General features: G+C 50.6%; 1 protein-coding gene across 2 annotated transcripts in view; it reads left to right on the forward strand.

Moving 5' to 3' along the window:
* Window positions 1-22,243, forward strand: part of SCAMP2 (secretory carrier membrane protein 2) — a 31,941-nt gene that overhangs the window by 1,985 nt on the left and 7,713 nt on the right. Inside the window, exons 2-6 of one of the 2 annotated variants that reach the window (XM_055277754.2) lie at window positions 18,358-18,426; window positions 18,908-19,006; window positions 19,530-19,658; window positions 20,828-20,945; window positions 21,521-21,649. In XM_055277754.2, the coding sequence (XP_055133729.2) occupies window positions 18,358-18,426; window positions 18,908-19,006; window positions 19,530-19,658; window positions 20,828-20,945; window positions 21,521-21,649 (544 nt within the window). The remainder of the gene's footprint in view (window positions 1-18,357; window positions 18,427-18,907; window positions 19,007-19,529; window positions 19,659-20,827; window positions 20,946-21,520; window positions 21,650-22,243) is intronic. The other variant, XM_055277756.2, reaches the window with a different exon arrangement.

Consider the following 22,243-nt stretch of genomic DNA (forward strand, 5'->3'; position numbering starts at 1 on the left):
CAAATGATTATTTGAATCCCACCTCAGTCTCCTGAGTCGCTGGGACTACAAGAATGTGCCACTGGGCCTGACTCCTTTTTAAAAAAATTTTTGTAGAGAAGGGGTCTCACTGTGAAGGCCAAGCTGGTCTCGAAATCCTGGTCTCAAGCAATCCTCTGCCCCAACCTCTCAAAGTGCTGTGATTACAGGCATGAGCCACAGGACAGTCTTCCTACTTAAAGCCCACACCTTTCTGCCTTTAAGCTGAGAGCACAGGGATGATCTTTTTCCACCATGAGGGCCTGAACTGTTACCTCCAGAGCTCCTATGCCTTTTGTTTTACGTCTGCTCAAAACCCGTTCTAGGGAAGCTTGTTTGTGCTGACTGGTGAATTATGAGCCCTGATATTCTGCTCTGTCAGGATGTCACCAGGCACATTAACTCACCCTGCTTGTCCTTTATTTTGGTCATTGGCAGCTTTTAAGTTTCCTGCAGGTGTCAGAGAAGTCCTTGAAGGAGTCCTTCCTGCCATTCACAGCATGAGTTTTCCCACTTTGAATCGCTTCAAGGGTCAGAGCAAAATCAAAGGAGACTTAAACTAAATAATTATACGCTGTCAGGAGAGTGAAAATGTTTTGCTTCTTTCTTGGTCTCAAGGTGTCTTAGCCAACAGGAGCCCTCAGGGCAAATTCTGATAGCTTGTTCCTTAGAACATCAGGGAATTCTGAACATTCCTCTCGTAGCTTAATGTTTCTTGACAGAGCGTTTGCAAGGACCTTGTCTCTTATGTAAGGCAAACAGTCATCTCTATTCATTGAGTAAAGAAAGAAGATTTGTGGTTTTTTTTCTGCCAATGTCTTCTGGTAACAGACTTTAATTACAAAACTGCTGTATAATACTGGGGTTTGGGTTTTAGTAGGATCTTGTAGCCTTATGGTGTATGTCATATGTGATGATTTTCCATTTTGTGTGTGTGTTTTTTTGTCCTCTCAGAATCAGAAATAAAAAGTCTGCTGCTGTCTGACAGAGAGGAAGTCAGTTGTCTAAAGATGCAGAGAGCTTTGCTCCAGTGTTAGCAGAGGGCAAGATCTACCCTGTATTAATAGCTGCTTGAAAGTCTTAAACCTCATCTCTGGCTCCAAAAGTGACTGTGCAAACTGTGGTAGAAGTAACTTCTGCATTCTAGCGAGACATTCTGTCCATCAGGAAGCCCCAGGATATGGCATGACAGGAAGCAGCTGTGGTCCTGTTCAACCAGCCACATCTGGTGGGGAGTCCTGGGTGGGAAGAAGAGAGCTGGCTGGCTGGCTGCGATTTGCTCCTCCTCATCCTGGGCTGGGCTTTTCCTCTTGGCACACAGTGGTGTGGGGAGAAACAGCTTTGTATGTGAGGCCTCTGAACCTTTTCCTGGTCAGAGCTGCCCACCTTTTCCTTGAGATGGTGGTGTCTGCTTCCTTGACTGCCAGGGCTGGGACGTTGGGAGGTGTAGCCCTTGGGTGCCTGGGTGTGAGCCCAGCTTCATTTACTCAGGGTGTTGGCACCAAGCTCAGGAGAGAGCAGGTGGAGAGGCGATAGACTCAGAAACTGTCACACCTAGTCACACTCCAGAACAGTCGTTTTTATTTCCGTCATGCAGTGTAATGGTGGATTGCAAAAATATACCTAGTGTTCAGAGCCCATAGTTGACTGTTAGAGCTGAGAACATTCTTAGAACTCTATTCTAACCTCTTCAGTTTAGAGATGAGGAAACCAAGACCTCAATGAGGATGGTATGTGCTGGAGTCATCAGTTCTTTTTTTTTTTGAGCCGGAGTCTCGCTCTGTCGCCCAGGCTGGAGTGCAGTGGCGCAATCTCGGCTCACTGCAAGCTCCGCCTCCTGGGTTCACGCCATTCTCCTGCCTCAGCCTCTCCAAGTAGCTGGGACTACAGGCGCCCGCCACCACGCCCGACTAATTTTTTGTATTTTTAGTAGAGACGGGGTTTCACCGTGGTCTCGATCTCCTGACCTCGTGATCCACCCGCCTCGGCCTCCCAAAGTGCTGGGATTACAAGCGTGAGCCACCGCGCCTGGCCTCAGAGTCATCAGTTCTTTAGCAGCAGGAAGGGGCTGACCTGGGTCTCATTCCCAGGACAGGGCTGTTTTAAAGGTTTTGAAGCTCAGACATTGGTGTTAAACTGCACTGGGGATATTTTAGGCTGGCTAAGGAAAGAATGGAATGTAACATCATCACGTTGTCACCATTCTTGAGAGTAGTGGGAGTGGTGAAAGTAACAAATTAGTATTAGCTAAGCTACCTTTTTTCTCCAGTGTGAGGGGATGGAATAATACAGATCTTGCGCTTTTGTTTTTTAATTTTTTAATTTTTTATTTTTTATTTTTTCCACTGGAGAACAATTCTTGGGCTTTTTAAGACAGTTCTTTAAAGCAATATATGTTCTGAGTAATGCCAGTCCTGAAAGGTGCTCATGGTTCTGTGGTCAAATAGGTTTGGGAATTGCTACCTATTTCATTTTTGTTTCTTTGTTTATGTTTTTTGAGACGGTGTTTCGCTCTTTTGCCCAGGCTAGAGTGCAGTGGTGCGATCTTGGCTCACTGCAATCTCCATCTCCTGGGTTCAAGCGATTCTCCTGCCTCAGCCTCCCGAGTAGGTAGGATTACAGGCACCCACCACCACGCTCAGAATTTTTGTATTTTTACTAGAGACAGGGTTTCACCATGTTGGCCAGGCTGGTCACGAACTGCTGACCTCGGGTGATCCACCCGCCTCAGCCTCCCAAAGTGCTAGCATTACAGGCATGAGCCACTGTGCCCAGCCTGTTTGTTTTTTCAAAGATTCACAAGGCTTAGCCAGGCACGGTGGCTCACGCCTGTAATCTCAGCAACTTGGGAGGCCAAGGCAGGTGGATCACTTGAGGTCATGAGTTTGAGAATGGCCTAGGCAACATGGCAAAACCCCGTCTCTACAAAAAATACAAAAAATTAGCCGGGTGTGGTGGCATGCACCTGTGGGCTCAGCTACTCGGGAGGCTGCAACAGGGAGATCACTTGAGCCTGGGAGGTAGAGGTTGCAGTGAGCTGAAGAGTGCCTTTGCACTCCAGCCTGGGTAATAGAGTGAAACTCTATCTCAAAAAACAAACAAACCAAAATAAAGATTCACAAGGCTTGTTAGTTTGTTAAAGGCTCTGAGAAATCTTACAAAAAGACATTGGCTCAGCTTTATTTGACCCAGCATTTCTCACAGTTATTCGACCATGGAATCTGTTTTCTGCTCACTCGTTATATCCTTTGAAACTCCCAGTACACAATTTAGTTGACTTCCTCATCCAAGGTTCTTTATTAAGTGCCTGCTTCCACCCCGCACTGTGGGCATGTGCTTTTATGACCTCTTCCTTGCGTGTGGTTGTAATCGGGATGATTAGAAAACTTCCTGCACAGAAAGAGCTGTGAATGGGAAGTTAAGATATGAGCGGAGGCCTCCTCCGCAGGCCTGTGCAGGAGACCATGGTAAATGAGCACAGTATGTGATCAATGGCTTCTGGCAGGAGAGCTAAGAAATATTCACTGAGGCCAGGGCACAGTGGCTCACGCCTCTGTGGCCACAGAGGTTTGCCCACCTCCTAGGAGGAAGCAGGAAACTGCAAGCCAAGTGTTGTTGATTTCACAGCCTCCACTGGCACACCCTAATTCCTCTGTTGGTTATGGCGGCTGCTTTGTACCCTCTGAGTATTTTGGTCTCTGCTTCGGAATGACCCAGGGTGTCTGCTCCCAAAAGTTTCTCATTAAGTCTTGTCAGGTGATGAAGGGGTGGAAAGCTAAAGGGAGTCATTGTACCATCCATTTTTCAGCAGTCCACTAAAAATCAGGCCACCTAGGCAAGTGCCTAGGGTTGCTTTCCCACTCGGCACTTCTGCCAGATTATCCCAGGCAGACAGCATTGATCTCAAGGAGAGGAAGTGGAATAGGTGGTGGCATTGAACAGAGAAAACCTTTCAGTGTTTGTAAGTTGCCAAGTCACACAATATCACTTTCACACATTGCCTCCTTGCAGTTAAAAGATAATCTCGGTGTTGTGGCTGCTTCCCAAGGATTTGAAATATTTCTCTCCTGTGGAAGGAGAAAGTGGTGGCAGAAACGTGATTTGGGTGTGAACAAAGTTACTTGAATTTCCCTGTGCAGACACTGGGACCTTCCAGAGAGGGTCGGCCCCAGCTTGACCATAACTTTGGGAATTCTTGGAACAACCAGATGGACCTGGTAGAACTTTCCTGTGTAACAGAGCATTGTCTCAAGAAATTTGAAAATGGCAGGTTTCTTATAGCTTCATTGCGACTGCAGACAACTGCCCAGATGGGAGGATTCCTGCCTTTATGGTTGGCACCTGGAGCCAGGCTGGATGTTAAAACTTGGGTAGAGAGATAAGTGAACTTTGACTCTTCTGTTAAATCTTCTTTGGAAACACTTGGGGTAAGATAATCTTGTGTTCAGAGAAATGGTAATATTTAACCAGGACAAACAAGAGGTACTTGCTATTCATTCAGAGAAGAGTGCTGTGCACATTTGCAAGCTATGACCCATCCAGCAAGTGCTGCTTTGAGATGTTCACATTAGTGCACATCACTGAGGTCATGCTGCCCCGCAGGCCTGTGCAGGAGACCATGGTAAATGAGCACAGTATGTGATCAATGGCTTCTGGCAGGAGAGCTAAGAAATACTGAGGCCAGGGCGCAGTGGCTCACGCCTGTAATCCCAGCACTTTGGGAGGCTGAGGCGGGCAGATCACAAGGTCAGGAGTTCGAGACCAGCCTGGCCAATATGGTGAAACCCCATCTCTACTAAAAATACAAAAATTAGCCAGGCGTGATGGTGGGCGCCTGTAGTTCCAGCTACTCGGGAGGCTAAGGCAGGAGAATCCCTTGAACCCAGCAGGCGGAGGTTGCAGTGAGCCGAGATTGCACCACTGCCCTCCAGCCTGCATGACAGAGCGAGACTCCATCTCAAAAAAAAAGAAAAAAAGAAAATAAATGCTCACTGAGAGTGACAGCACACCACAAGTGGGATCAGGGCAGTGTCCAAAGGAGCTGGGAGGGCTCTCAGGAGTAATGGCAGACCCCTATGGCACAGATCGCTTGGGCTAAAAGCAGAAAGCCTGGCAGATGGGAAAACAGGGTTATTCATTTATTTTTTGAGACAGAGTCTCATTCTCAAGTAGCTGGGATTACAGGCGTGCACTAGCACGCCTGGCTAATTTTTGTATTTTTAGTAGAGGTGGGGTTTCAACCACGTTGGTCAGGCTGGTCTCAAACTCCTGATCTCAGGTGATCCAACCACCTCTGTCTCCCAGAATGCTAGGATTACGGGTGTGAGCCACCACACCCAGCCAGAAAACAGTATTTTTGGGTGAAGGAGTGCCAAGAACCAAAAGTCGCTCCTGCTTGCTGTCATCCCTGTACTCCTGTGTCTACTCTCACCCCTGCACCCCCAGGCATGTCCTCACTCTTATATCTTAATGGTCTCTTGGGGATTCATGAGCCTGGGATGCATCTGCTGCCTGTGACTCACATGCTTGTTTGGCCAGTCTCTTGAAATTCTCTCCATCCTTGGCCTCTTTTATCCTGATAATTCTCACCTTCCTCAGCCTGTTTTCACTTCCTGTCTCGTACATTTAGAAGTATTCCAGAGTTCTTTTTTTGTTTTTATTCATGCTACTGGAAGTTCAGAACTTAAACTCTTTCTTTTCTTTTTTTTTCTTTTCCTTTTCTCCCCTCTCCCTCCCTCCCTCCCTCCGTCCCTTCCTTCCTTCCTTCCTTCCTTCCTTCCTTCCTTCCTTCCTTCCTTCCTTCCTTCCTTCCTTTGAGACAGAGTGTCACTGTGTTGCCCAGGCCGAAGTGCAATGGCACAATCACGGCTCACTGCAGCCTCAATCTCCCAGGCTCCAGAAATCCTCCCATCCCCCAGAAATCCTCCCATCCCAGCCTCCCAAGTAGCTGGGACTACAGGCAAACACCATCATGCCTGGCTTTTTTTTTTTTTCTTTTTATTTTGGAGAGATGAGGTCTCACTTTGTTGCCCAGGCTAGTCTCGAACTCCTGGATTCAAGCAATCCTTCCTCACCCTCCCAAAGTGCTGGGATTACCATGTTCTCACTTTATACCTTCATTTCTATGGCTTCAGAATAGCATCCACATTCCAGCGATTGCAGATCTAGACCTCTAGTTCTCAGCTTCCTCCTGAGCTCAAACCACTGTTTCATACTCACACCTGCACCTTCCCAATCCTTCCAACCAGAAATATTCCACAGCTATCTCCAACCTGACTCAGTATCTTCTGGGATCCTCTCCCTACCCCACCACACCCACCCTTGAAAAACCTGTTCCTCCTCTCCCACAGTCACTTATTTTGGGCGCTCCTTTCTTTCTTTCTTTTTTCTTTTCTCTTTTTTTTTGAGACAAAGTCTCGCTCTGTCACCCAGGCTGGAGTGCAGTGGTGCTGTCTTGGCTCACTGCAACCTCTGCCCCCCAGGTTTAAGCGATTCTCCTGCCTCAGCCTCCCAAGTAGCTGGGAATACAGGCGTATGGCATGCCACCACGTCCGGCTAATTTTTGTATTTTCAGTAGAGATGGGGTTTCACTATGTTGGCCAGGCTAGTCTCAAACTCCTGACCTCAGGTGATCCACCCGCCTTGGCCTCCCAAAGTGCTGGGATTACAGGCATGAGCCACTGCGCCCGGCCTTTTTTTTTTTTTTTTTTTTTGAGATAGAGTCAGGCTGGAGTGCAGTGGTATGATCTCAGCTCACTGCAACCTCCACCTCTCCTGGGTTCGAGCGATTCTCCTGCCTTAGCCTCCTGAGTAGCTGGGATTGCAGGCATGTGCCACCACGCCTGGCTAATTTTTGTATTTTTAATAGAGACGGAGTTTCGCCATGTTGGCCAGACTGGTCTCGAACTTCTGACCTCCAGTGATCCACCCACCTCAGCCTCCCAAAGTGCTGGGATTACAGGCATGAGCCACTGTGCCTGGCCTCAACTCTATTCTTTCCCTTCCCTTTCCTGCCCTGTAGTCTTTCCATTCCCAGGCCAACCCAGAGAGTTGCTGAGCCCGTGGGATTTACGTGAGGAAGGTCTCTGAAGTCCCTCTTGTTCCTCTTCTCCATCCCCAGCTGCTGTCCCTCAATTTGGTCCTCACTTCACCCATGTTGACAGTTGTGTCCTAGAGTCTTCCCGCTGTTGTCCTCCCATGCTGTTGCACTCCCTTCACTGCTGTTAGAATGATCATGGCACCCCTGACTGCAAATCTCTAGTTGTTCCCCGTTGCCTGTAGAGCAACATCCAAAGTCCTACAGTCTGGCCCCACCCTCTTTAGACTAGTTCCCTGGTACTCCAGACTCTTCTCTCCACACACCCCTCCACAGCCTCCATAACCTTCTCTCTTCTGAACACATGCAAGCTCTTTTTAAAGATCCTCGGCCGGGTGCGGTGGCTCAAGCCTCTAATTCCAGCACTTTGGGAGGCCAAGGCAGACAGATCACAAGGTCAGGAGATCAAGACCATCCTGGCTAACATGGTGAAACCCTGTCTCTACTAAAAATACAAAAAATTAGCTGGGCATGGTGGCACGCACCTGTAATCCTAGCTACTCAGGAGGCTGAGGTAGGAGAATCACTTGAACCCGGGAGGTGGATGTTGCAGTGAACTGAGATCACGCCACTGCACTCCAGCCTGGGTGACAGAGTGGGACTCCCTCTCAAATATATATATATATATATAAAATAAATAAATAAAGAAAGAAAGATTCTGTGGCTTTGCAAGTGTGGTTCTTGCCTTCCTCCTTACTGTTTGCTAGGTTTCTTTCATCTCTCAAGATCCAACTCAGATTCCAGCTCAGTAGAGCCTTCCCTGACTCTCCCAGACAGCTTAATTGGTCTCTCCTCTATGATCACATTGTGTCTCACCCTGTGTCTGCCCTCACCCTGTTACAGTGCTGATCATGTGCCATCACCTCTTGCCCTGGCTTCTGTGTGATTCTCTGTACTACTTGCTTCTCGAAGGCAGGAATCAAGGCTTTTTCTTGGTTTCCCTAGCCCAGTGCTTAGCATGGAATGGTTTGTGTATGGAGAGACTACACGGAGGTGGGAGGAGATAGTAAGTGTCCCATTTTGAGGGCAGATTCCTTTAGAGGGGTGGTGCCAGGTCCTGGAAGGCCTTGAATACCAGGCCAGGTAACTCAGACTTGCTTTTCTGAATGGTTCCACACATTGCAGCTGGTGGCAGGGAGCGAGGCCTGAGAGTGTACCTTGCTCACTTACTGGTTGTTTTTTTTTTGGAGATGGGGTCTGTCTCTGTCACCCAGGCCAGGGTGCAGTAGCACAATCATGGCTCACTGCAGCCTCAACCTCCAGGGCTCAAGCAGTTCTCCTGCCTCAGCCTCTGGTGTAGCTGGGACCACAGGTACCCACCACGACACCTGGCTGATTTTTTTTTTTTTTTTTTTTGAGACGGAGTCTCGCTCTGTTGCCCAGGCTGGAGTGCAATGGTGTGATCTCAACTCACTGCAATCTCCCCACCTCCCAGGTTCAAGCGATTCTCTTGCCTCAGCTTCCCAAGTAGCTGGGATTACAGGCGCCTGCCACCACACCCGGCTAATTTTTATATTTTTAGTATAGAGACTGGGTTTCACCATGCTGGCCAGGCTGGTCTCAAACTCCCAACCTCAGGCGATCTGCCCACCTCGGCCTCCCAAAGTGCTGGGATTACAGGTATGAGCCTCTGTGCCTGGCCTAATTTTCATATTCTCTGTAGAGATGGGGTTTCACCGTGATGCCCAGGCTGGTCTTAACTCCCAGGCTCAAGCGATTCTCTTGCCTCAGCCTCTTAGAGTGCTGGGATTACAGTCATGAGCAATGTGCCCAGCCTATTTTTTTCTTTCTCTTTTTAAAAATATGTTTGTGTGTGTGTGTATAGTGTTTTTTTTTTTTTTTTTTTTTTTTGAGACAGAGTCTCGCCCTGTCACCCAGGCTGGAGTGCAGTGGCACGATCTCAGCTCACTGCAACCTCTACCTCCCGAGTTCAAACGGTTCTCCTGCCTCAGCTTTCCAAGTAGCTGGGATTATGTATGTGTGGTTTTAAATCAAAATAGCCGGACACGGTGGCTCACGCTTGTAATCCCAGCACTTTGGGAGGCCGAGGCGGGTGGATCACGAGGTCAGGAGATTGAGACCACGGTGAAACCCCGTCTCTACTAAAAATACAAAAAATTAGCCAGGCATGGTGGCGGGCGCCTGTAGTCCCAGCTACTCGGAGAGGCTGAGGCAAGAGAATGGCGTGAACCCGGGAGGCGGAGCTTGCAGTGAGCCGAGATCGTGCCACTGCACTCCAGCCTGGGCGACAGAGCCAGACTCTGTCTCAAAAAAATAAAATTAAAAAAAAAAAAGATAAAATCAAAATAGCACGATCACATTATAGAAAATTTGGAAAACAGAAAATTAGTCTTCCATATTTCTACCAGTCATTTGCAACCATTGTTATTTATTTATTTATTGAGATGGAGTCTCACTCTGTCCCCCAGACTGGAGTGCAGTGGCATGATCTTGGCTCACTGCAGCCTCTGCCTCCTGGGTTCAAGTGATTCTCCTGCCTCAGCCTCCCGAGTACCTGGAATTAAAGGCACGCACCACCATGCCTGGCTAATTTTTGTATTTTTAGTAGTGAGGGGTTTCACCATGTTGGCCAGGGTGGTCTCGAACTCCTGATCTCAAGTGATCTGCCCACCTTGGCCTCCCAAAGTGCTGGAATTATAGGTGCGAGCCATCGCACCCAGCCTGTATTTTTTTTTTGAGACAGAGTCTCACTCTGTCTCCCAGGCTGGAGTGCAGTGATGCGATCTCGACTCACTGCAACCTCCACCTCCTGGGTTCAAGCGATTCTCCTGCCTCAGCCTCCAAAGTAGCTGGGAATACAGGCACATGCCACCACGCCTGGCTAACTTTTGTATTCTTTTTTTTTTTTTTTTAGTAGAGACGGGTTCTCACCTTGTTGGCCAGGCTGGTCTCAAACTCCTGACCTCAAGTGATCCGCCTGCCTCAGCCTCCTTAAGTGTTGGGATTATAGGCATGAGCTACCAGGCCTGGCCCATAATTTGGTATTGATGTAACAAAGCCTTTTCTTTTCTTCTTTTCTTTTCTTTTCTTTCTTTTTCTTTTCTTTTCTTTCTTTTTCTTTTTCTTCTTTTTCTTTTCTTTGACAGAGTCTCACTCTGTCCCCCAGGCTGGAGTGCAGTGGCGCGATCTCAGCTCACTGCAAGCTCCGCCTCCTGGGTTCACACCATTCTCCTGCCTCAGCCTCCAGAGTAGCTGGGACTACAGGTGCCCGTCACCACGCCCGGCTAATTTTGTTTTTGTATTTTTAGTAGAGACGTGGTTTCACCGTGTTAGCCAGGATGGTCTCGATCTCTTGACCTCGTGATCCGCCCGCCTCAGCCTCCCAAAGTGCTGCGATTATAGGCGTGAGCCACTGCGCCTGGCCAGAAAGCCTTTTCTGTATTGCTGCACCATCTTCATGGCTGTGATGATTAGTGGCGTTGTGGGCCTTCAAGGGGATGCGTACCAAAACATACCTGTGGTCTCTGTCGTTGGATGTTTGTTTCCTGCTTTTTTCTCCCATTGTAAGTCCTAGTCCTGTGAATATCATTGCAGGTACAGATTTTTACATGTTTTTGTGATATTTTCTTAGGACAGATTCTCAGGTATCAGGTCAGAGAGCACCAACGTCAATTGTGGCTCTTTGTGCACTGGGACCCAGGTAGCCACTCTGGGGATGATTGCTTTTTCTTGCTCTGTGACACTCAGCCTCATCTCCAAAGCCAATAGGACTTCACAGAGGTTCCAGAGTGTTGCTGACTCTCTGCCTCTCAGCGTGACCCTGAATTTTTTTTTTTTGAGACGGAGTCTCGCTCTGTCACCTAGGCTGGCGTGCAGTGGCGCCATCTCGGCTCACTGCAAGCTCCGCCTCCCGGGTTCACACCATTCTCCTGCCTCAGCCTCCCGAGTAGCTGGGACTACAGGCGCTTGCCACCACGCCCGGCTAATTTTTGTATTTTTTAGTAGAGACAGGGTTTCACCATGTTAGCCAGGATGGCCTCGATCTCCTGACCTCGTGATCCGCCCATCTCGGCCTCCCAAAGTGCTGGGATCACAGGTGTGAGCCACCGCGCCTGGCGACCCTGAATTTTAAATTTTTTTTAAATTAATTTATTTATTTTTCCCTGAGTTGAGTCTTGCTCTGTTGCCCAGGCTGGAGTGCAGTGCCACGATCTTGGCTCACTGCAACCTCTGCCTCCCGGATTCAAGTGATTCTTCTGCCGCAACCTCCTGAGTAGCTGGGATTATGGGCACCTGCCACTACACCTGGCTAATTTTTGTATTTTTAGTAGAGACGGGGTTTCACCTTGTTAGCCAGACTGGTCTTACACTCCTGACCTCAGGTGATCCACCCATGTTGGCCTCCCAAAGTGCTGGGATTACAGGCATGAGTCACCGCACCTGGCCAGAATTTATTTATTATTATTACTGTTTATTATTATTATTATTATTATTATTATTTTTTTTTTTTTGAGACAGAGTCTTGCTCTGTCGCCCGGGCTGGAGTGCAGTGGCGCAATCTCGGCTCACTGCAAGCTCTGCCTCCCGGGTTCACGCCATTCTCCTGCCTCAGCCTCCGAGTAGCTGGGACTACAGGCGCCCGCCACCGCGCCCGGCTAATTTTTTTGTATTTTTTAGTAGAGACGGGGTTTCACCGTGGTCTCGATCTCCTGACCTCGTGATCCGCCCGCCTCGGCCTCCCAAAGTGCTGGGATTACAAGCGTGAGCCACCGCGCCCGGCCTATTATTTTTTTGAGACAGAGTCTTGCTCTGCTGTCCAGGCTGCAGTGCAGTGCTGCGCCGCAATCTCGGCTTACTGTAACCTCCTCCTGGGTTCAAGTGATTCTCTTTTTTTTTTTTTTTGGAGAAGGAGTCTCGCTCTTTCACCCAGGCTGGGCAGTGGCGCGATCTCGGCTCACTGCAGGCTCCGCCCCCTGGGGTTCACGCCATTCTCCTGCCTCAGCCTCCCGCGTAGCTGGGACTACAGGCGCCTGCCACCTCGCCCGGCTAATTTTTTTTTTTTGTATTTTTAATAGAGACAGGGTTTCACTGTGTTAGCCAGGATGGTCTCGATCTCCTGACCTCGTGATCCACCCGCCTCGGCCTCCCAAAGTGCTGGGATTACAGGCGTGAGCCACCGTGCCCGGCCTCAAGTGATTCTCTTGCCTCAGCTTCCCAAGTAGCTGGGACTACAGGTGTGCACCACCACACCTGGCTAGTTTTTTTTTTGAGACAGAGTCTTGCTCTGTCTCCCAGGCTAGAGTGCAATGGCACAATCTCGGCTCACTGCAACCTCCGCCTCCCAGGTTCAAGCGATTCTCCTGCCTCAGCCTCCCAAGTAGCTGGGATTACAGGCGCCTGCCACCACGCCCAGCTAATTTTGTATTTTTAGTAGAGACGGGGTTTTGCCATCTTGGCCAGGCTGGTCTCAAACTCCTGACCTCAGGTGACCCACCTGCCTCAGCCTCCCAAAGTGCTGGGATTACAGGCATGAGCCACCACACCTGGCCAATTTTTGTATTTTTAATAGAGATGGGGTTTCACCATGTTGCCCATGTTGGCTGGTCTAGATCTCCTGATCTCAGGTGATCCTCCTGCGTTGGCCTCCCAAAGTGCTGGGATTACAGGTGTGAGCCACCACACCTGGCCAATTTTTGTATTTTTAATAGACATGGGGTTTTGCCATGTTGGCTGGTCTGGAACTCCTGTTCTCAGGTGATCCGTCTGCCTTGGCCTCCCAAAGTGCTGGGATTACAGGCCTGAGCCACTGCGCCAGGCCTAAACTTGTTTTTTATTTTTAGTATGAAAAAAAGAGACAGTGTCTCGCTATGTTGCCCAGGCTGATCTCAAATTGGATTCAAGCAACCCTCTCACCTCAGCCTCCCAAAGTGCTGGATTACAGGCTTGAGCCACCGTGCCTGGCTGGCCCTGAATTTTTTTTAGTCCATAAGATAAGATATTTATTTAATGTGTTTATTTGGAGCCTGAAATAAACCTCACACTGGGAGCCTGGGTGGAATACAAGAAGGGAAGGCAAGGAAAAGTCACAGAGAGCTCAGACAGCCAGCACCTGTGAAACGCATGGAATGAGGTTTCCAAACCAGTGACAAGTGTGGTTTTCAATTAGCCGGGCGTAGTGGTACGTGCCTGTAATCCTAGCTACTCGGGAGGCTGAAGCACGAGAATCGCTTGAACCTGGGAGGTGGAGATTGTAGTGAGCAGAGATCGCACCACTGCCCTCCAGCCTGGGCAACAGAGTGAGACTCCGTTTCAAAAAAACAAAAAAAGTGTGGTTTTCATGGCCCTTCCTGGCAGAGCTGCAGCCTAACTCTGCCTGCCTCTGCCTCTCTTCCCTCACTGACTTTACCCCCCAGCTATATGGAAGTGCCCCCCTGCCCTGCAGTGGTGGGGGGCCTTACTGATCTGGGCCTTTGCTGTCTGTCTTTCTTCTGCAACCTGGCCTTTCTCGAAGCCCGCTGAGGTGTCTCCCCTTCTTCCTGTTTTTGCTCTGCACCTTGCCGTGGTCCCCAGCACCCCTTCAGGGGGTGTCCACTTGTCTCAGATACCAGACTGTGGACTCCAGAAGGGCGAGAGCTGTGTCTTGTTCATTGTGGTATGTTCCTCACACTGTAGCTGGTTGCTGAATGAAAAGAACTGAGATTAAGAGCCTTTTATTTGTTATAAATTCAGTAAAGGGCATTAGCCAGTCTGAGTGGCACTGCAGGGGGGTTTTAGGTTATTCCTCCTTGTAGGTGAAACTTAGCCCTTACTATCCTACTTGACCCATTTAAAAGCCAGTTAGGGTCGGGCATGGTGGCTCACGCCTGAATCCCACCACTTTGGGAGGCTGAGGTGGGTGGATCACGAGGTCAGGAAATCCAGACCATCCTGGCTAACACGGTGAAACCCCGTCTCTACTAAAAATACAAAAAAATTCGCCGGGCGTAGTGGCGGGTGCCTGTAGTCCCAGCTACTTGGGAGGCTGAGGCAGGAGAATGGCGTCAACCCGGGAGGCAGAGCTTGCAGTGAGCCATGATTGCACCACTGCACTCCAGCCTGGGCGACAGAGCAAGACTTTGTCTCAAAAAAAAAAAAAAAAAAAAAAAAAAAGCTCTTTGAAGGAAAGAAGGAAGCAAGGAAACAAGCAGAAGCCCTTGTCAGTGTCCTCCTGGAGTGGGGCTCATTCATTCCGCCGCATATTCACTGAGCGCCTTCAATTTGTCAGGCTCCGTACCAGGCTTTGAGATACTTTGCCCACTCAGCTTTACCATCTTGTGTCCCTGGAGACAGACTTGGATTCAAAATCTGGCTGAGCCACTCACCCCTGAGACCTTAAGACAAGCTACTTCCCTTCTCTGAGCTTGAGCTTTTCCAGCTGCAAAATATAAATATTCTTCCCTCATAAGGCTGTTGTGAGGGTTAAATGAGGAGCTGCATTGTAGCTTTTCTCAGCCAGGGTCCCGAGCTGAGCCACAGAACAGAGAAGCTGATTGGAGTGACTCTCTTCAGCTCTCTCAAGTATGGAGTATAACTAGTACCACCCTAGGTACCAGGAGAGAAGTAAAGTCATTATAAATAGTGGATTAGGGGGTCATAAGTCTCTTGAAGAACCAGGTCAAGGAAGGCCAGTAAAATCCTCTTTTCTGACAACTCGACACAGTGGCTAGTTCTGGGGTGACTAGAATTTCACAGTAGCATCATTGTGTGGTGAGTTTGGCACACTGTAGACACTAAGTAACTGTCAGCTTCCTTCCCCAGTCCCTCCTCCTCTCTCCCTTTCTTGCCAGGGCTCAGCTTGTCTTAAAGCCACGCACATCTTTCAGAAAGAGCCTAGGTTTTCTTAGATGGGAAAATATCCACTTGTCTCAGCGTTTTAGGTTGCTCTTCCTAGGCAACGTGCTTCCAGGCCCTTGGGCTACTGCTGTGATGCAGGTGCCTCCTGTTTGCTATGCCCTGGCACTTGGGCAGTGCTTCCTAAAAAGAGGGAGGCCCTACAGCATGCTGCGTGTCTTCTCAAACCACTGAGCTGCTGTGCTGCCACAGGCCCTTCACCAAGCACCAGGGAACTAAAGTATGAACTAGACACAGATGCACATGGCTGCAGGGAGTTTCCAACTTACTAATGGAGATCAGATTTGTTTATGAGGAGCCTGGTGAGGGGTCCAAGGCCATGTCTTTAAGATTTTAGGAAAAGGGGAGGGATCAGAGTGGACAGGGCAGTCACCCTATCATCCCCATCACAGTCCCCTTCTGTCTGCCATTCATAAAGGAAATGGCATCTCTTTGTGGGCCTGGAGATCACCTATTAAACATGTGCACCTTGGCCAGTTTTCTGTATGCCAGCACCTGAAACTGCTACCAGAGCGGCCCCTCTTCCTCTGTCCTCTGGTGACTCAGACTTGAGCCAGTTCTGTGGATGGTAGATCCAATTTCAGTGACTTCAGCGGTGGCAAAGTATCTGCTGAGTCTGAGAGGGGAACAGATACCAAGCCCCAAATCTTCCTTGCAGGAAGCCAGATGATTCTGGTAGTAAACCACTGGTCATTCAGGCATGAAATAACCTCAGGGCCAATTCCTCAGCAACACAGAGCCTCCTGAACTTCACCTTGTCACTTTGTCCAAGTTGCAGGAACCATCAGGGCAGAGGTGGTGTTCAGCAGGAAGAACATAGCCACAGTCTGTCACAGAGGAGGTTGGAAGGGGTGGAGGCTGTAGTATGAGGCCCGTCCAGACACAGTGAGTTCTGGCTGTATGCCTAGAGGCAGTCAGACAGTTACACCCTCTATGAACTGGTGGCTCAGGTGGGAAGATAAGAGATAAGAGGTTGTATCTGTGATAAAACCAGAGAACATATTCAATGCTGACCCTCAGCTCTATAAATGTTCAGAGTAAGAAGAGAGCTCCCATTTTGGGTCCTAGGATCATGGTGAGTATCAGTTTCTACATCCGTAAATTGAGGGGGTCACTCTGTGGTTACGTCTAATATTAGCATCGTATTTAAGAATTGGATCTGGACAGGGCGAGGTGGCTCACATTTGTAATCCTAGCGCTTTGGGAGCCCAGAGTGGGAGGATCACTTGAGCCTAGGACTTCAAAACCAGCCTCGACAACAAAGCAAGACCCCATCTCTACAAAAAAACTTTGAAAATCAGCCAGGCCTGGTGGCTCATGTGTGTAGTCCTAGTTACTCCAGAGGCTGAGATGGGAGGACTGCTCGAGCCCAGGAGTTTGAGGCTACCGTGAGCTATGATTGCACCACTGTACTCCAGCCTGGGCAACAGAGTAAGACCCTGTCTCTAAAAAAGAAAAAGAAAAAAAAAAAAGAACTGGAGGCCAGGTGCAGTGGCTCACGTCTGTAATCCCAGCACTTTGGGAGGCTGAGGTGAGCGGATCACCTGAGGTCAGGAGTTCAAGACCAGCTTGCCCAACATGGTGAAGCCCCATCTCTACTAAAAATACAAAAATTAGCTAGGCGTGGTGGCAGGCGCCTGAAATCCCAGCTACTCAGGAGGCTGAGGCATGAGAATAGCTTGAGCACAGAAGGCGGAGGCTGCAGTGAGCCGAGATCATGCCACTGCACTCCAGCCTGGGCAACAGAACGTGACCCTGTCTTAAAAAAAAAAAAAAGAACTGGCTCTGCAGAGGCTTCCGGTGGAGGTGAGGCTGGGCCTGAAGTATGGAAGCATCTGGTTTAATAATTAGGGGTGTGGGGTGAGGTGTGGAACCCGAGTGGTGTCTCCACAGGCAGGAACAGCCCTGAATTTGGCCACCCTCAGGGCTGTTCCTCACGGAGCCCAGGCATGGCTGTGAAGCTGGACCTGAGCCCTGCATCTGTTACCAGGAAGGGGAGGGTGCGGAGGAGGTCTCCTTGGGGCGGGGCAGGGTGAAGACAACTGCCCCAGGCCAGCAGGGGTGCAGTAAAGAGGATGGCAGAGCCCCATGCCGAGATCAGATGGGAAAGGGAGACAAGGTTGTGTTCTGAGGACATTCTTGGATTTTATGAAAAGACTTTAAAAAACCCCCGAAACCCAAAAACATTTTCTTGGATTTTCACCTCAGCCCATCATATCTCTGCTCTTAGCAAGTGTGCCTGATTTAATAAAATCAGTACTGGCAGCCAGCAGCATGATTTAGAACCTTAGACTATTTTTTTTTTTTTGTTTGAGATGGAGTTTTTCTCTTGTTGCCCAGGCTGGAGAGCAATGGCGCAATCTGGGCTCACCGCAACCTCCACCTCCCAGGTTCAAGTGATTCTCCTGCCTCAGCCTCCCAAGTAGCTGAGAGTACAGGCATGCGCCACCACGCCCGGCTAATTTTATATTTTTAGTAGAGACAGGGTTTCTCCATGTTGGTCAGGCTGGTCTCGAGCTCCCGACCTCAGGTGATCCACCCGCCTTAGCCTCCCAAACTACTGGGATTACAGGCGTGAGCTACTACGCCGGGCTACTTTAGACTGTCTTTTACAAAATAAGAGGAATGGCCAGGCACGGTGGCTCACGCCTGTAATCCCAGCACTTTGGGAGGCTGAGACAGGCGGATCACAAGGTCAAGAGATCTAGACCATCCTGGCCAACATGGTGAAACCCTGTCTCTACTAAAAATACAAAAATTAGCCAGGTGTGGTGGCGTGCGCCTATAGTCCCAGCTACTCGGGAGGCTGAGGCAGGAGAATCGCTTCAACCCAGGAGGCGGAGGTTGCAGTGAGCCGAGATTGCACCACTGCACTCCAGCCTAGGTGACAGAGCAAGACTCTGTCTCGAAAGAATAAAAAAATAAAAAATAAGAGGAATAAATGAATAATAAGTAAAACAGTACAGAAAGGTTATAAAGTCAATAGTAAGTCTCTGCCCTCACCACCCCATTCACTTGCCCCTCAGCACCCCACCCCGCAAAAAAAAAAAAAAAAAAAAAAAAAAAAAACAAAAAACCACTCCCTAGAGGTAAATACTGTGAACCATTTTGAATCTTATAGGGCACCAACAGGAGCCTGCGTGGTGTGTACTCTCAAGCTTCTGGGTAAAGCTTGCTCTGGGTCTCTTCTGGGCTGAAACTTTTCCAGGAAGGGAGAAGGGACTGCAGCTGTGGTGTGGCAGGGGCAGGCACAGGACCCTTCCAGAGAGGCTTATCAGGGTCCCGGGAGGGTGATCAGCAGCCCCGCTTCAGTCAGGCGTCACCAGCTCGCCCGCCGGCCCCTGGCCCGGGTTTTCTCCACTGTGTCTGAGGGCTCTTTTTCACCTTCTCAGGATCCCTCTGTGACCCAGCTGACCAACGCCCCGCAGGGCAGCCTGGCGGAATTCAACCCCTTCTCAGAGGTTGGTGAGCAGGCCCTCTTTCCAAATCCTATGGCCCTCTGGGGCGGTGCCGGGGTCTCCGGGGCGGTGCCGGGGTCTCCGGGGCAGGGATCCTTGGCAGGGACAGAAGCAGCTCCGAGAAGCGGCAGTCCTCAAAGGGACGGTCCTAACATGAACCCAGGAGGCAGGGTAAGGATGGGAAAGCCACCAAATGCTCTGTAAAATTCTCCCCTTGGGATCTGTGACCAGGGCCCCTCCCCAAAGAGGTCAGGGCAGTGCGCAAGAGTGCTGGACCCAGCGAGCCCAGGGGTGCTGGGTTAGGGATCAGATGGCCTGAACCTGAGGCTTGTTGGCTGGGAAGCCACAGGGGAAGGCCCAGTGCAGGCCCCGAGGGAGTTCCCTCACAGGCAGGGGCATATCACTCATCCTGCTGTGGGTTTGCCCCCTCGTCACCAACTAATGGAGTCCCACTCACTTCTGTCCTTTGATTTGTTCCATGTAGACAAATGCAGCGACAACAGTTCCTGTCACACAACTCCCTGGGTCCTCGCAGCCAGCGGTTCTCCAGCCATCAGTGGAACCAACCCAGCCGACCCCCCAGGTACTGCTGACAAAGAACTCTGGCCTTTTCTCTCCAGTGAGGGAATCACCCAGACCAGTAGCTGAGCCCTGAGGCTGGGGGCAAGCAGAGAGCTTTCAGCCTTGGCCCCTAAGGGCCCTCTCGATAATCTGTTTGGAGCTGGTCACCTATAAGTAGAGGGGCTGCTCTGCCAATTAATATCCTTACTCCCTCCATCCCATCCACCACCACCACTGAGAAATAAGCTCTACTCACCAGGCCCAGCTCCTTGGTGCCTCCAGAGAGGGGATTTGTCCCTGTTGTACCCCTCCAGGTCCTCCTCGGGCCTTTGGCTTGTTCTCTCTTCCTTGGGGCCCAGAATCTCTCTTTTTTTTTTAACTTCATTAATTCTCACCTTCCTTCCTGTCTTCCTTTGTCCCTTCACCAAATACTGTGAATCTTGCCTGCTTTGTGCCTGGTGCTCCACTGCGCCGCCTCACTGCCCTCCTGCCGCGCTCCTCGCTGCCCCTATGAGCATGACCCATGGTGGAGTTGTGTGTTGCAGCTCCTGCTTAGACAGGCCAGCAAGTTCCTGCCTGCCCAATTCCTGGCAGTGAGCGAGCTCTCAGAGAGGCAGATGCTCCTAGGAGGAGAAAGTATTCTCAGAGACAGCGACATGCGAAAGCTTCCGAAGGTAGGCCTAGTATAGATGAGCAGGAAGAAGGGCAGGGCACCCGGAGCCTGCCCCGCACCCCTCCCAGGCCCTAGAGCCCTGTGGAGGTGAGGCAGGCCTTACATGCGGAGGTGTCTTTTTTTCTGTGCAGCTGGGTGGTGGGCTGTAGGGAGCTGGGTCCTTCTCAACTGACGTCACAGACTTGGAGGAGGTCAAGACCCCCAGCGTGGCACAGTGGGGTCAGTTCTGCTCCTGCTTCTGCCCCCGGTGCCTGCAACTTGCCTCTCCAAGGCAGCCTTAGGTCTTTGAAGAGCTTTTGGAGAGGTTGGTGTGTGTATACATGTGTGTGTGTACACCTGTGCCTGGTTTGTCATCCTGTGAGATGACCAGTTTGAGATCTCTCCCTAAAAAGGACTGTAGTCTCATCCTTCAGGAGGAACCTGGCCCAAATGGCAGCAGCTGCCAGCAGGTGCAGGGCCCTGGGGCCAGGTCTGTTCAGTCCCTTACTGTTACTCAGAGGCTCTGCCCTACCTGGAGAGGAGATAAGTGTTGACTCTGCAAGCCACTAAAGCCAGGCAGGGCGGGGCCACACCTAAGGGGCTGTCCTGGGTTGTAGCCAGTTGCAGTTTAGGGGGCCCTCAGGAGGCAGCTCCTGGGGGCAGGCCATGGGGCAGGGTGCTTGTACAGATCCTGAGGCTCAGGCACATGCCATCTGCCCTCACATGTCTCCCCTTTCCACTCACTGCTAGCAGGCTTGCACTGTTTTCCTTCTCACATATACACCAGGCTCTTCAAATGAGGCTTGGGTCTGTGGGTTTCTTGTTATAGTTTAGTTTCTTGTGAGGTCTTTTTCCCAAAGGTCACAATGACTAAGCTCTGCCTTGACCCAGTATGGGGAAGAGGTGGAGAAGCCACTGGGGATAGTTTTCCCAACTCAAGCTTAGGGATGAGGGGAGAGAAGAGCCTAGTCATGGCCAAGGGGTCAGGAAGGTACGGGGGCAGTGGAAGACAGGTTGGCCTCTCTAAGGTGGTCTCTGGTACCTAAGACACTCTGTGGGGCGGGGACTGCTTCTGAGACTCCTTGCTGGCTGTCCCTGCCTGGGGCAAGGCCTCTCTGCCTGCCTACCCAGGCTGACACTGTTTCTGTTTGTTGTGTCTGGCTGTCCCTGTACCTCCCCTGTTCTCTCCAGGCCGTGGTGTCTGCAGCCCAGGCAGGCCTGCTTCAGCAGCAGGAAGAACTGGACAGGAAAGCTGCCGAGCTGGAACGCAAGGAGCGGGAGCTGCAGAACACTGTAGCCAACTTGCATGGTAAGGGAGGCTGCTGGGCCTGGGGCTGCCCTGCCTGGCATAGAAGAGTGTCCTGAACCCTGTGCGGAGGGCCTCTCAGCGTTCACCCTGAGCTGCCTCAGAGTTTTGTGGGGCTCTTCTCATCGCAGGACGCTGGTCAGGAGACTTGCAAGTCAGGAGACCTGCAGTGTAGTTGTAATGGCTGTAGATTACTTCTGCACTCCTTCCTAGCTCTAAAATTCCTTGATTCTTTGACAGCATAGGGGCATTGGTCCCACAGTTCCTTGCTAACGATGATGAACTGAGTTCTCACACTTATGGGCTGCTTGTTAATAAAAATAATCACTAGGCTGTTCAGCTCTCTGTATTTCCCAGTGCATTTGGGGTCTGTTATCTCCGTGTGAGCTTGTTGGTATCTCTTTGGGTTCCATTATCCTGTTCTGTCCCACTCCATGCTCCATGCAGACTCCAAGCCCTGCTTGCTGGAGCCCCTCTGGGAACCCTGGTTTGGCCCATACACTGTGCTGGCGTGCACGCACCTCGATGCCCCTTCTAAGGCTGGGCCTTTACCTCATCACTCTTTTTCCCCTACCCAGTGAGACAGAACAACTGGCCCCCCCTGCCCTCGTGGTGCCCTGTGAAGCCCTGCTTCTATCAGGATTTCTCCACAGAGATCCCTGCCGACTACCAGCGGATATGCAAGATGCTCTACTATCTGTGGATGTGTGAGTCCTACTCCTGCCTTCCAAGCGCAAGGGCGAATTGGGTGTGACTTGAGAGCCCCATCTTGGCCCTGGCTGCTTCTCCCTGGTATATACAGGCTTTCAGCAGACTCCAGCCTTCCTCAGTGCCTGGGCTGGGTTGGGGAGATGCCTCTGCCCACAGGCTGCCCCCTGTCTGGAAACCTCCTTGAAAGGAGCAGTCCAGACCACAGATCAGGGAGGGTGGGACTAACTAGAGGCTTCCAAGTTCCTTCAGAGCTCACTTCACTAAAAGGCCCTCCTTAGGTGAAGGCCTTCCCTGCCCACAGGCCTGTGGACTCTGAGGGGTGAGGAAGAATACTCCCCCTGCAGCTCCATCAGGGGCCATCCAGGGCCAGGGAAAAGCATTGCTAAGAGAAAGACTTCCTTCCCCAAGGACCAGCCCTGGGTCTGCATCCTCCCTCCACACCCCTCAGATACCTGGGCTGTCCCATCACCTCTCAGGAACGTAGTTTGATCCCTGGTTTTGAGGTCCCATAAAACCAGGATTTGGGAACTATCCCTGCCTAGGTACAGAGCGGGCTCCTCTGTCTCAGCAGCTGCCTTTGCAGCATGAAC

Source organism: Symphalangus syndactylus, chromosome 5 (genome assembly GCF_028878055.3).
Source record: "Symphalangus syndactylus isolate Jambi chromosome 5, NHGRI_mSymSyn1-v2.1_pri, whole genome shotgun sequence".
Classification (NCBI taxonomy): Eukaryota; Metazoa; Chordata; class Mammalia; order Primates; family Hylobatidae; genus Symphalangus; species Symphalangus syndactylus.